This window comes from Thalassophryne amazonica, chromosome 2 (genome assembly GCF_902500255.1).
Source record: "Thalassophryne amazonica chromosome 2, fThaAma1.1, whole genome shotgun sequence".
Lineage (NCBI taxonomy): Eukaryota > Metazoa > Chordata > Actinopteri > Batrachoidiformes > Batrachoididae > Thalassophryne > Thalassophryne amazonica.
Genome location: NC_047104.1, coordinates 151,568,453 through 151,583,505, shown reverse-complemented (window position 1 = coordinate 151,583,505; position 15,053 = coordinate 151,568,453). Strand labels below are relative to the sequence as shown.

General features: G+C 40.8%; 2 protein-coding genes across 2 annotated transcripts in view; one reads left to right on the top strand and one right to left on the bottom strand.

The window, feature by feature from the left end:
- htatip2 (HIV-1 Tat interactive protein 2) overlaps positions 1 to 1,672 on the top strand; it is a 31,555-nt gene extending 29,883 nt beyond the window's left edge. Inside the window, exon 7 of the mRNA XM_034159448.1 lies at positions 1,625 to 1,672. The gene's annotated coding sequence lies outside the window, so the exon portion shown is untranslated. The remainder of the gene's footprint in view (positions 1 to 1,624) is intronic.
- Positions 1,673 to 6,697: 5,025 nt separating this feature from the next.
- On the bottom strand, positions 6,698 to 14,742 carry LOC117504439 (interleukin-17F-like). Its single transcript, XM_034163915.1, has 3 exons — positions 14,710 to 14,742; positions 10,084 to 10,265; positions 6,698 to 6,980 (listed from the first exon to the last, which is right to left on the bottom strand). Exons 1-3 carry the CDS (start codon positions 14,740 to 14,742, stop codon positions 6,746 to 6,748), a joined length of 450 nt encoding a protein of 149 aa, XP_034019806.1. The 3' UTR covers positions 6,698 to 6,745.
- Positions 14,743 to 15,053: the final 311 nt, after the last annotated feature.

Below are 15,053 nucleotides of genomic sequence, written 5' to 3'. Positions count from 1 at the left end.
AAATCCACTGGACAGGCTGTGGAGCAGCGCAGGTAACACACGACAACAGTGCCAAAAAATAAAATAAAAATCCACTGGACAGGCTGTGGAGCAGCACAGGTAACGCACGACAACAGTGCCAAAAAATAAAATAAAAATCCACTGGACAGGCTGTGGAGCAGCACAGGTAACGCACGACAACAGTGCTAAAAATAAAATAAAAATCCACTGAACAGGCTGTGGAGCAGCACAGGTAACACACGACAACAGTGCTAAAAACAAAACAAAAATCCACTGAACAGGCTGTGGAGCAGCGCAGGTAACACACGACAACAGTGCCAAAAAACAAAACAAAAATCCACTGAACAGGCTGTGGAGCAGCGCAGGTAACACACGACAACAGTGCCAAAAAACAAAACAAAAATCCACTGAACAGGCTGTGGAGCAGCGCAGGTAACACACGACAACAGTGGTAAAAAATAAAATAAAAATCCACTGGACAGGCTGTGGAGCAGCACAGGTAACGCACGACAACAGTGGTAAAAAATAAAATAAAAATCCACTGAACAGGCTGTGGAGCAGCGCAGGTAACGCACGACAACAGTGGTAAAAAATAAAATAAAAATCCACTGGACAGGCTGTGGAGCAGCACAGGTAACGCACGACAACAGTGGTAAAAAATAAAATAAAAATCCACTGGACAGGCTGTGGAACAGCACAGGTAACACACGACAACAGTGGTAAAAAATAAAATAAAAATCCACTGAACAGGCTGTGGAACAGCACAGGTAACGCACGACAACAGTGGTAAAAAATAAAATAAAAATCCACTGAACAGGCTGTGGAGCAGCACAGGTAACGCACGACAACAGTGGTAAAAAATAAAATAAAAATCCACTGAACAGGCTGTGGAGCAGCACAGGTAACGCACGACAACAGTGGTAAAAAATAAAATAAAAATCCACTGAACAGGCTGTGGAGCAGCACAGGTAACGCACGACAACAGTGGTAAAAAATAAAATAAAAATCCACTGAACAGGCTGTGGAGCAGCACAGGTAACACACGACAACAGTGGTAAAAAATAAAATAAAAATCCACTGAACAGGCTGTGGAGCAGCACAGGTAACGCACGACAACAGTGGTAAAAAATAAAATAAAAATCCACTGAACAGGCTGTGGAGCAGCACAGGTAACGCACGACAACAGTGGTAAAAAATAAAATAAAAATCCACTGAACAGGCTGTGGAGCAGCACAGGTAACGCACGACAACAGTGCTAAAAAATAAAATAAAAATCCACTGAACAGGCTGTGGAGCAGCACAGGTAACGCACGACAACAGTGGTAAAAAATAAAATAAAAATCCACTGAACAGGCTGTGGAGCAGCACAGGTAACACACGACAACAGTGCTAAAAAATAAAATAAAAATCCACTGAACAGGCTGTGGAGCAGCACAGGTAACACACGACAACAGTGCTAAAAAAAAAAATAAAAATCCACTGAACAGGCTGTGGAGCAGCACAGGTAACACATGACAACAGTGCTAAAAAATAAAATAAAAATCCACTGAACAGGCTGTGGAGCAGCACAGGTAACACACGACAACAAGCTGTTGACTTACCTCACCTTTTCCATCCTTCACAGAGTCAGTTTGTCGTGTCCACCTGGGGGGTGTTCGGCGGTGAGTCTGGGTCCAGAAGCACAGAGGCTTCGATTAATTTGGGCGCTGGAGAGCGCGCCGTCCTTCACCTCGCCAGACAAACCGCACATTTATGTTGTACACAATTATTGCACAAAAGGGAAATAAATTTGTTTTGTTTTTGGAACCGCTTTCTGGTTATTTTAGCGCTGGGTTCAGTCAGACGCTGGTCCGCTCCTCAACTCGCGTCTGCACATAACATATATGGATTTTTTTATGTGTATGGACTTTACCGTGTGTGATGATTAATTTGATTGGATTTTTTTTTTTTTTAACTTTTATACCTTTGAATGCATTTTTGATTTATGTATACTCAACAAAAATATAAACGCAACACTTTTGGTTTTGCTCCCATTTTGTATGAGATGAACTCAAAGATCTAAAACTTTTCCCACATACACAATATCACCATTTCCCTCAAATATTGTTCACAAACCAGTCGAAAGCACTTCTCCTTTGCTGAGATAATCCATCCCACCTCACAGGTGTGCCATACCAAGATGCTGATTAGACACCATGATTAGTGCACAGGTGTGCCTTAGACTGCCCACAATAAAAGGCCACTCTGAAAGGTGCAGTTTTGTTTTATTGGGGGGGGATACCAGTCAGTATCTGGTGTGACCACCATTTGCCTCATGCAGTGCAACACATCTCCTTCACATAGAGTTGATCAGGTTGTCAATTGTGGCCTGTGGAATGTTGGTCCACTCCTCTTCAATGGCTGTGTGAAGTTGCTGGATATTGGCAGGAACTGGTACACGCTGTCGTATACGCCGGTCCAGAGCATCCCAAACATGCTCAATGGGTGACATGTCCGGTGAGTATGCCGGCCGTGCAAGAACTGGGACATTTTCAGCTTCCAAGAATTGTGTACAGATCCTTGCAACATGGGGCCGTGCATTATCCTGCTGCAACATGAGGTGATGTTCTTGGATGTATGGCACAACAATGGGCCTCAGGATCTCGTCACGGTATCTCTGTGCATTCAAAATGCCATCAATAAAATGCACCTGTGTTCTTCGTCCATAACAGACGCCTGCCCATACCATAACCCCACTGCCACCATGGGCCACTCGATCCACAACATTGACATCAGAAAACCGCTCACCCACACGACGCCACACACGCTGTCTGCCATCTGCCCTGGACAGTGTGAACGGGGTTTCATCCGTGAAAACACCTCTCCAACGTGCATTTGCCCATTCAAGTCGGTTACGATGACGAACTGGAGTCAGGTCGAGACCCCGATGAGGACGACGAGCATGCAGATGAGCTTCCCTGAGACGGTTTCTGACAGTTTGTGCAGAAATTCTTTGGTTATGCAAACCGATTGTTTCAGCAGCTGGTCTCAGACGATCTTGGAGGTGAACATGCTGGATGTGGAGGTCCTGGGCTGGTGTGGTTACACGTGGTCTGTGGTTGTGAGGCTGGTTGGATGTACTGCCAAATTCTCTGAAACGCCTTTGGAGACGGCTTATGGTAGAGAAATGAACATTCAATACACGAGCAACAGCTCTGGTTGACATTCCTGCTGTCAGCATGCCAGTTGCACGCTCCCTCAAATCTTGCGACATCTGTGGCATTGTGCTGTGTGATAAAACTGCACCTTTCAGAGTGGCCTTTTATTGTGGGCAGTCTAAGGCACACCTGTGCACTAATCATGGTGTCTAATCAGCATCTTGATATGGCACACCTGTGAGGTGGGATGGATTATCTCAGCAAAGGAGAAGTGCTCACTATCACAGATTTAGACTGGTTTGTGAACAATATTTGAGGGAAATGGTGATATTGTGTATGTGGAAAAAGTTTTAGATCTTTGAGTTCATCTCATACAAAATGGGAGCAAAACCAAAAGTGTTGCGTTTATATTTTTGTTGAGTGTATATTGTGCTGGTAAATCTGTGTGGACCCCAGGAAGAGTAGCTGCAGCTAATGGGAATCCAAATAAATAGAATAGAATAACGACTATGAAAACTTGTATTTGAGCAAAAGGAATCCTTTGGAAAATGATTCCCAGTAGGACATGGATCTTGTTTAAAAAAAGATGAAATCAATAAAAATGTAAAAACTGTGTAACAGTTATGCTACTTTATCTTCAATCTTACATGATAAGTGATGTTTGAAACTTTCTTGGTTTTTATAAATCATGTCCAAGGTGGTGTGAAGACATTCATGACTGAAACAATGTTTAGTAACTTTTTATTAAAAGTTCCTGTGTTATGATTATAAAATAAGGCTACTGAGGATGGAATTTTTCAAGACCACCTTGATGCAGACCGTGTGGCAGACCTCCACCGTTACTTGTTCTCTTCATTAGGATTCTACAATAAAAATCCAGAGACCAAAAAAACTGTGTGATTTTAAGTGAGAGGATATCAGATACTATTGCTTGACCTTAGTAGCGTCTTGTGGGGATGGCTGACAGACTTAAAACGGCGTCATGATATTTTATTGTATTTTCAACAATACTGATGTCAATGAAGATTTGAAAATAACACCATTCATCACACTCAGCCGTGGCCACAACTCATCGGGTTTAGAGAAAGAATTTGTGTGGAGCAGAGATGGATGTTTCATATATATATATATATATATATATATATATATATATATATATATAGTATACACACGCATTCTTAACTTTTTCCACATTTTGTTACTTTATAACAAAATGGTGTAAATTAATTTATTCCCTCAAAATTCTACTCACAACGCCCCATAAAATGAGAGAACCCCCCCTCCCTTTTTTTTTTTTTTTTTAACAAATTTATGAAAAATAAAAAAAAAAGCTAAGAAATCACATTTACTTAAGTTGGTTTGTGCTCTGACTGTCAACTGTGGGACCGTATATGTAGACAGGTGTGTGTGTCTTTCCAAATCATGTCCAATCAACTGAGTTTACTCCAGGTGGAGTCCAATTAAGCTGTAGAAACATCTCAAGGATGATCAGTGGAAACAGGACGCACTGTTGTGTGTGCCGCCAGAAGAGGATGTACTGCTGGCCCACCACCAAAGGGCGCCCTACCTGAAGTGCGGGCTTGAGGCACGAGAGGGCGCTGCCGCCACGGACACAGCCGGGAGTGACAGCTGTCACTCATTCTTCATCATCGCACTCCATAAAACCCAGACGTCATCTCCACCTCATCGTCGAGATATCGTACTTCATCGGAGGTAATATCCTCAGCCATTTGTGTTTATCTATATCTGTATATTGTGAGTGTTTGCAGGAGTACCGGTCCCTCTTTCTGTGGAGGCTGAGTGAGTGCAGGACGGCACTCTTTTCCCCTGAGGAATCACTGCGGTACTCTGCAACATATTGAGTGAGAGGTGGAGGTGGCATTCCCACCGTTGTTGTTACTGGGTGTACACACACCCACACTTGACTGTCTTTGTTCTTCGCCAGCAGTACCAGATCCGACAGTCGGGGACGGTGACCACCTGGGAATTCGGGACTTGGCGGCTCCAGTATTCACCAGGTTCTGTGGCGGCGGAAATCGTGTGGTTCCGGCTCTTCTCAGGACAGACGTCTTCTATCCTCGAGCCTGCCCACACGTCACCTCTGTGGATTGACTGTAATTATATTCTGACATTGTCTGTATTTCGTTGTGCACATTTCACAACATTAAATTGTTACTTTTTGGCTCATCTATTGGCCGTTCATTTGCGCCCCCTGTTGTGGGTCCGTGTCACTACACTTTCACAACACGCACCTGAGCTCAATTTTGAGCTTCATGGCAAAGGCTGTGAATACTTATGTACATGTGATTTCTTAATTATTATTATTATTATTATTATTATTATTATTAATACATTTTCAAAAATCTCAACAAAAACCCTTTTTTCACATTGTCATTATGGGGTACTTACTGTATGTAGTATGTGGAGGAAAAAAATTAATTTCATCCATTTTGGAATAAGGCTGTAATGTAACAAAATGTGGTAAAAGGGAGGTGCTGGATACAATGTACTGCTTTCACTTTGATATCTTGCCTGGTATTGAAGTAATCAAGATGGAGGCAGAACCTTTCAGTCGAAAATGCTGTAAATTTTATAGTATAATACCATTTTAATTTGCAAATAAATACATAGAGAAAAGGTAGTCCTGGGGATGTTCTGTTTGGAAAGCAAGTACACGAACTGCTTGTGGCACCATTCTGTCACATGGAGTGAGTAATCTGTTTCATGCTCTTGACATATATCATACTCAGTTGGAAACCGGGAGTGATTTTTTTTTTTCAGAACTTCTCCTGTTAACATACTTTGTACAAATACAGTAAAAATAAGTTAATATAGCAAGATGAAGTGCAGTTTATTTTATTATCAGAGGACTTCCCAACAGCAGCACAGTGGATTAGTGGTTGGCACTGTTGCCTCACAGCAAGAAGGTCATGGGATCAATTCCCAATAGTGGTTTTTCTGAAGATATTTATGTGTTTTTGCTGTATTTTATACAGAATTATTCTGGTAACTACAGCTCCCAATTTTTTTCACCATTTAACACCCCCCCCCCCCCCCAAAAAAAAAAAAAATTATTATTGTTGTTTTTTAATAGTGAATGTGGGCATTGAGCTTCTGTAGATAATTATGTGTAGATGCTCCAGTGCAAAGCAGATTTGACTCAGTTCGATTAATCTGTTATTAACTGCTGATTCAACACAATACAATTTTAGTTTTCATGAATGAAAATTTATTAGTTTTGACTGACAAGTAACTAAATAAAAAAAATCTCAGCCCATGTGCACTAAAGATTGCAACAGACCACATTATTACAGCAACTGTATCTTAAGCATAAGTATAAATAAAATAGCAATAAAACAGCTTTCCTGCAGATGATTGCAACAGGAAAAAAAATAGAATAGAATGCTTTTTATTGTCATTATACACAAGGTACAATGAAATTAAAAGTCATAAATTATAAGTTAAAAAAATTAAATAATCCCATTTTCTGGAAGAAAATGGAACATAAAGTACAACTGATGGGTTAATTTCTATTTTTGAACACTGTGGCTGTCTACGGTGGGTGAAAATGAATGATGTGTGGTTCAGCTAATTCCATTACAGCCAATTCAGTTCTGGATGATTTTAGCCCAGACACAGGTACAACCAACTGCCACAGAGCGGTAGGAGGCAGTGAAGCATGGACTTGAATCGTTACGTGTCAGGATCAGTATGTTCTGATAGATGGGGACTGAGTTCAGACTCAGTCCATCCTTGTGTTGGGGGTTTGGACGGGAACAGAAGCTGCCGTTGCACTCAGCCTCCCACAGGGTTAATGGGATCCGGTTCTTGTCCGTGGATGTTCTAAAAAACAAAACAAGTATTTGATCAGTTTAGAGACAAAACCACATTGTAGTCTAAGGTGAACACTCATATTTATAACTGACACTAAAACAATAGCAACAAAAACAAAACACTGTAGGCAAGTATTTTTCTAAAGCAGCCACACTTTGATGCAGTGCATCTGGAAATTATTCACAGCGCTTTTACTACACTTTGTGTTATAGCCTTATTCCAGTGGATGAAATTCATTTTTTTTCTTCAAAATTCTACACACAATACCCCATAATGACAATGTGAAAAAGTTCTTTAAGATTTTGTAAATTCATAAAAAAAAAAATCTACGAAATCGCTTGTACATAAGTATTCACAGCTTTTGCCATGAAGCTCAAGATTGAAGTCAGGTGCATCCTGTTTCCACTGATCATCCTTGAGATGTTTCTACAGTTTAATTGGAGTCCACCTGGGGTAAATTCAGTTGCTAGGACATGATTTGGAAAGACACACACCTGTCTACATATAAGGTCCCACAGTTGACAGTCAGAGCACAAACAAAGCATGAAGTCAAAGGAATTGTCTGTAGACCTCCGAGACAGGATTGTCTCAAAGCAAAAATTAAGGGAAGGGTAAAGAAACATTTTTGGAGCTTTGAAGGTCCCAATGACCACAGTGGCCTCCATCATCTGTAAATGGAAGAAGTTCAGATCCACCAGAACTCTTTGTAGAGCTGACCGCCCGTCTAAACTGAGTGATCAGGGGAGAAGAACCTTAGTCAGGGAGGTGACCAAGAACCCGATGGTCACTCTGTCAGAGCTCCAGCATTCCTCTGTGGAGAGAGGAGGAAAAAACTCTGCACTACAGTAATCCACCAATCAGGCCTGTATGGTAAAGTTGCCAGACGGAAGCCACTCCTTTGTAAAAGGCACATGGCAGCCCACCTGGAGTTTGCCAAAAGACATATGAAGGACTCTCAGACCATGAGAAATAAAATTCTCTGGTCTGATGAAACAAAGATTGATCTCTTTGGAGTCATGTTTGGAGGAAACCAGGCACCATCCCTACAGTGAAGCATGGTGGTGGCAGCATCATGCTGTGGGGATGTTTTTCAGCAGCAGGAACTGGGAGACTAGTCAGGATTGAGGGAAAGATGAATGCAGCAATTTACAGAGACATCCTGTATGAAAACCTGCTCCAGAGCGCTCTTGACCTCAGACTGGGGTGACGGTTCATCTTTCAGCAGGACAATGACCCTGAGCACACATTCAAGATATCAAAGGAGTGGCTTCAGGACAACTCTGTGAATGTCCTTGAGTGGCCCAGCCAGAGCCCAGACCTGAATCTGATTGAACATTTCTGGAGAGATCTGAAAATGGCTGTGCCCAGACGATCCACATCCAACATGATGGAGCTTGAGAGGTGCTGCAAAGAGGAATGGACCAAACTGCCCAAAGATAGGTGCACCAAGCTTGTGGCATCATATTCAAGAAAACTTGTGGCTGGAATTGCTGCCAAAGGTGCATCAACCTAGTATTGAGCAAAGGCTGTGAATACTTATGTACACATGATTTTTTTTTATTATTATTATTTTTAATAAATTTGCAAAAATACCAATAAAACCTTTTTCATGTTTTTGAATCAGGCTGTAACAACAAAATGTGGAAAAGTGAAGCACTGTGAAGACTTTCCAGATGCACTGTCAATACTACATTTGTTGAAATGTGACATTTTAGCAGCTCAGTCATGTGTGCCTACATCTTACATCTTACAGTCACTGGGAGAGAGATGGGGTACACCCTGGACAGGACGCCAGTCTATTGCAGGGCCGACACAGCTACAGCTCATTCAGGGTGTGTGTGTGTGTGTGTGTGTGTGTGTGTGTGTGTGTGTGTGTGTGTGTGTGTGTGTGTGTGTGTGTGTGTGTGTGTGTGTGTGTGTGTGTGTGTGTGTGTGTGTGTGTGTGTGTGTGTGTGTGTGTGTGTGTGTGTGTGTGTGTGTGTGTGTGTGTGTGTGAGTGAGAGAGAGAGAGAGAGAGAGAGATTTCAAGCACACACACATATATATAGTGTATATATATAATAAAAGTCTATCACAGAAATTGTGTCCTGCTTGAAATCACTGATAATTTAATCATGTTGACTCAGGTGTTTGCACTGTTTGTGTAGGAATAAAACCACACATACATGGGAAAAACAATAAACAAATGACACAATGCTCCAGCGCCCTCCAATCAAACTAATCAATATGCATTTCCTACAAATGGTAAATGGACTGCATTTATATAGCGCTTTTCCATCTGCATCAGACGCTCAAAGCGCTTTACAATAATGCCTCACATTCACCCTGATGTGAGGGTGCTGCCATACAAGGTGCTCACTACACACCGGGAGCAACTAGAGGATTAAGGACCTAAATTGTCCAAGGGCCCTTAGTGATTTTCTGGTCAGGCTGGGATTTGAACCAAGCATCCTCTGGACTCAACCCCAACGCTTAACCACTAGACCATCACCTCCCCTACAAAACGTGGCAGAGTTCTGTACTATGTTTGCAACAAAGAACACAATACATTTATTCATCATATAGCAAAAAGTAGCACAATAAAAAAATAAGAAATGTGGGGAAACTGATGTGACAATTTGAATCAAACCTGTAACTCTAACCCCATGCACACACACACACACACACACACACACACACACACACACACACATGAGAAGAGTATAAGTCAAAGTCAGATTTACTGTCAATGCCAATATGTCCCAGACATACACAGGATTGAAATTACATAGGTGTCTGAAGATACAGGAGCCCAATAAGCCTGGAATTCTTATTCTCGTCTCTCCAGCCTTATTTGATGTGATATTATCCTAGAAAATGTGTGTTTGTTTTTTTATGATATTTTTGTTCATTCTGACCACTGAGTGATCTGGTCTATTTGGAGACACTCACGCAAGGAATGTGCCAACCTGCTCACCTGTTCAGTCTCACAGACACACATGAGCCATGACAATTCATCCTTTTGTTTGTGTGTGTGTGTATGTGTCGGGGTGGGGGGGCTGCAGTAAGGTGCACAAAATACCCCAAAATAAGAATACATTTCATATATTCATATACTTCATGCCCGACTGACCTCCAGCTCCATGGAGACAAAGACCTGCGGTTGATGTCATTGTTTCCTCTTGAGGAGGAGGAGGAGGAGGAGTCCTTTGAGGAGAACACCAACTTGGAGTCACACACAGAAGAACCAGATGGAACAGGAGGATCGCCAGCCTCAGAGGCACAGGAGACTGCCCAGAATGCATTGCAGCATATCTGAGAAGCAGAGACGTCCAGGGAGGTTAACACCATCATCACAGCAACATTAAAAAAAAAAAAAGATATCTGGTGTGTTTCTGGTGTTGAACATCAAATTCCTGAAATATCTTCTGCTGGCTGCGTGGTGTAGATGTTTGAAGATGGCGGTCAGACGAACACTAAAAGTTACATTTCTGATCACCTCATCGGATACTTCTTATAACACGCCTCATGCATGAGTGGAGGAGGTGGAAATGAGCAAGAGTTACCTTGTCGCATGTTTGAATCCAACTTGAAAAGTGGGCATTTTCTTTTGTTTTTACCAGTAGATTTGTTGCATAAACTTTATGGCAACAAAAATATCTGTGAACCATTATTAGCTTTTTCTGTTGGTATATAATTAGAATTAAGGAGGGGTGTTATTTCAAAAATTTTTGAAATCTATAAATTTTTGCATGGAATTTGGAAATATACACAGAATAAACCATAGCAGGATAAATTTTGGGTCATTTGGTTCCAAAAACCCATATGGATGGAGCGTTTGAAAATTTCAAGTAACGCGTGTGTCATATATGTGCTGTTGACGTAGAAAACCACTCTGTTGCCATGTCATTCGTTACATGTGATGATTATACTCAACTGATGTTCCTGAAATAAAAACTACATAGATTTTGTTTGTTCCAATTGATCATAACATATGTACTGAAATTAGGTTTTTTGTCAATTACTCTTAAAAAACACAAGATAAGCTTATTGTTAGTATGGAAGTTGAATATAAACTTGGGGTCAAGCAACATTTGGAGCCAAATTTTAAGTCTCTAGGTGCAGCAGTTCTCAAGATATGACATTTTCGTCAATATTTCTGGCGATTTTTGAACCCGATATCTTCACTGGCTCTGTCCATATGGGTTTTTGGAACCAAATGACCCAAAATTTATCCTGCTATGGTTTATTCTGTGTATATTTCCATATTCCATGCAAACATTTATAGATTTCCAAATGTTTTGAAATAACACCCCTCCCTATTATAATATCCCCCCAAAGTCTAGCCGAGTTTCACTACTGGATGTTGAAAATATGATATAGTTTAAATTTACAATACAGTCTGCATCAGTTTTGTTTGTTGCTTTGGTGTGATGATGAGTGAATGATGAGTTAATTATGTGCCATTCAAATCAAATCAAATCAATTTTATTTATATAGCGCCAAATCACAACAAACAGTTGCCCCAAGGCGCTTTATATTGTAAGGCAAGGCCATACAATAATTACGGAAAAATCCCAACGGTCAAAACGACCCCCTGTGAGCAAGCACTTGGCGACAGTGGGAAGGAAAAACTCCCTTTTAACAGGAAGAAACCTCCAGCAGAACCAGACTCAGGGAAGGGCAGTCTTCTGCTGGGACTGGTTGGGGCTGAGGGCAGAGAATCAGGAAAAAGACATGCTGTGGAGGGGAGCAGAGATCAATCACTAATGATTAAATGCAGAGTGGTGCATACAGAGCAAAAAGAGAAAGAAACACTCAGTGCATCATGGGAACCCCCCAGCAGTCTAAGTCTATAGCAGCATAACTAAGGGATGGTTCAGGGTCTGCCTCCCATTCTACTCTTACAAACCCTAGGAACTACAAGTAAGCCTGCAGTCTGAGAGCGAAGCGCTCTATTGGCGTGGTATGGTACTATGAGGTCCCTAAGATAAGATGGGAACTGATTATTCAAAACCTTATAAGTAAGAAGACGAATTTTAAATTCTATTCTAGAATTAACAGGAAGCCAATGAAGAGAGGCCAATATGGGTGAGATATGCTCTCTCCTTCTAGTCCCCGTTAATACTCTAGCTGCAGCATTTTGAATTAACTGAAGGCTTTTCAGGGAACTTTTAGGACAACCTGATAATAATGAATTATAATAGTCCAGCCTAGAGGAAATAAATGCATGAATTAGTTTTTCAGCATCACTCTGAGACAAGACCTTTCTAATTTTAGAGATATTGCGCAAATGCAAAAAAGCAGTCCTACATATTTGTTTAATATGCGCATTGAATGACATATCCTGATAAAAAATGACTCCAAGATTTCTCACAGTATTACTAGAGGTCAGGGTAATGCCATCCAGAGTAAGGATCTGGTTAGACACCATGTTTCTAAGATTTGTGGGGCCAAGTACAATAACTTCAGTTTTATCTGAGTTTAAAAGCAGGAAATTAGAGGTCATCCATGTCTTTATGTCTGTAAGACAATCCTGCAGTTTAGCTAATTGGTGTGTGTCCTCTGGCTTCATGGATAGATAAAGCTGGGTATCATCTGCGTAACAATGAAAATTTAAGCAATACCGTCTAATAATACTGCCTAAGGGAAACATGTATAATGTGAATAAAACTGGTCCTAGCACAGAACCTTGTGGAACTCCATAATTAACCTTAGTCTTTGAAGAAGATTCACCATTTACATGAACAAATTGTAATCTATTAGATAAATATGATTCAAACCACCGCAGCGCAGTGCCTTTAATACCTATGGCATGCTCTAATCTCTGTAATAAAATGTTATGGTCAACAGTATCAAAAGCAGCACTGAGGTCTAACAGAACAAGCACAGAGATGAGTCCACTGTCTGAGGCCATAAGAAGATCATTTGTAACCTTCACTAATGCTGTTTCTGTACTATGATGAATTCTAAAACCTGACTGAAACTCTTCAAATAGACCATTCCTCTGCAGATGATCAGTTAGCTGTTTTACAACTACTCTTTCAAGAATTTTTGAGAGAAAAGGAAGGTTGGAGATTGGCCTATAATTAGCTATGATAGCTGGGTCAAGTGATGGCTTTTTAAGTAATGGTTTAATTACTGCCACCTTAAAAGCCTGTGGTACATAGCCAACTAATAAAGATAGATTGATCATATTTAAGATTGAAGCATTAATTAATGGTAGGACTTCCTTGAGCAGTCTGGTAGGAACGGGGTCTAATAAACATGTTGATGGTTTGGAGGAAGTTACTAATGAAAATAACTCAGACAGAACAATCTGAGAGAAAGAGTCTAACCAAATACCGGCATCACTGAAAGCAGCCAAAGATAACGATACATCTTTGGGATGGTTATGAGTAATTTTTTCTCTAATAGTTAAAATTTTATTAGCAAAGAAAGTCATGAAGTCATTACTAGTTAAAGTTAAAGGAATACTCGGCTCAATAGACCGCTGACTCTTTGTCAGCCTGGCTACAGTGCTGAAAAGAAACCTGGGGTTGTTCTTATTTTCTTCAGGTAGCTACTCTGCACTGTGTTGGTATATGACATTAGAGAACATAAAGAAGGAATCATATCCTTAAACCTAGTTACAGCGCTTTCTGAAAGACTTCTAGTGTAATGAAACTTATTCCCCACTGCTGGGTAGTCCATCAGAGTAAATGTAAATGTTATTAAGAAATGATCAGACAGAAGGGAGTTTTCAGGGAATACTGTTAAGTCTTCTATTTCCATACCATAAGTCAGAACAAGATCTAAGATATGATTAAAGTGGTGGGTGGACTCATTTACTTTTTGAGCAAAGCCAATAGAGTCTAATAATAGATTAAATGCAGTGTTGAGGCTGTCATTCTCAGCATCTGTGTGGATGTTAAAATCGCCCACTATAATTATCTTATCTGAGCTAAGCACTAAGTCTGACAAAAGGTCTAAAAATTCACAGAGAAACTCACAGTAACGACCAGGTGGACGATAGATAACAACAAATAAAACTGGTTTTTGGGACTTCCAATTTGGATGGACAAGACTAAGAGACAAGCTTTCAAATGAATTAAAGCTCTGTCTGGGTTTTTGATTAATTAATAAGCTGGAATGGAAGATTGCTGCTAATCCTCCGCCCCGGCCCGTGCTACGAGCATTCTGGCAGTTAGTGTGACTCGGGGGTGTTGACTCATTTAAACTAACATATTCATCCTGCTGTAACCAGGTTTCTGTAAGGCAGAATAAATCAATATGTTGATCAGTTATTATATCATTTACTAACAGGGACTTAGAAGAAAGAGACCTAATGTTTAATAGACCACATTTAACTGTTTTAGTCTGTGGTGCAGTTGAAGGTGCTATATTATTTTTTCTTTTTGAATTTTTATGCTTAAATAGATTTTTACTGGTTATTGGTGGTCTGGGAGCAGGCACCGTCTCTACGGGGATGGGGTAATGAGGGGATGGCAGGGGGAGAGAAGCTGCAGAGAGGTGTGTAAGACTACAACTCTGCTTCCTGGTCCCAACCCTGGATAGTCAAGGTTTGGAATTCACAATTCACACTTTTGTGTGAATTTAACCCTTTAATGGTCGTCTCAGACATTTGGTAGAGCACATTCTCTTGAAAAATGTCAGGATATTAAAGCGTTAATTATGACTTGTGATGCCAGCACAGAGCTGTTAAATTGCTGAAAAAAGCTTAACGTAAAAAAAAAAAAGAAGCAGAAGAAGAGCTCACCAGGCCTGTGAAGACAATGTCCAACAGCTTCATGTTGCGTTCCTGTCTGGTTCTTCTGCAGCGTTCATGTGTCTCCTCTGTCCATGCAGATGTATTTATGGTCTGGTCCCATCTGATCTTTGAGCTGATAAGCACATTGGAAAGCAGAGGGGAGATTTTTGCAGATCTCCAACGCTCTGCAGCAACTGCTGATCAAAGCAAAGGTGCTTTTGCTTCACTGATAAGATCAGTGATGTGAAACAATAGAAGCACTGATCTCTGAGAGATGTGACACTTTGCTTGAGTCCCGCCTACACGTAAATCCACAAAAATCATATCATCATGAGATGATGAGACAGTGAAGG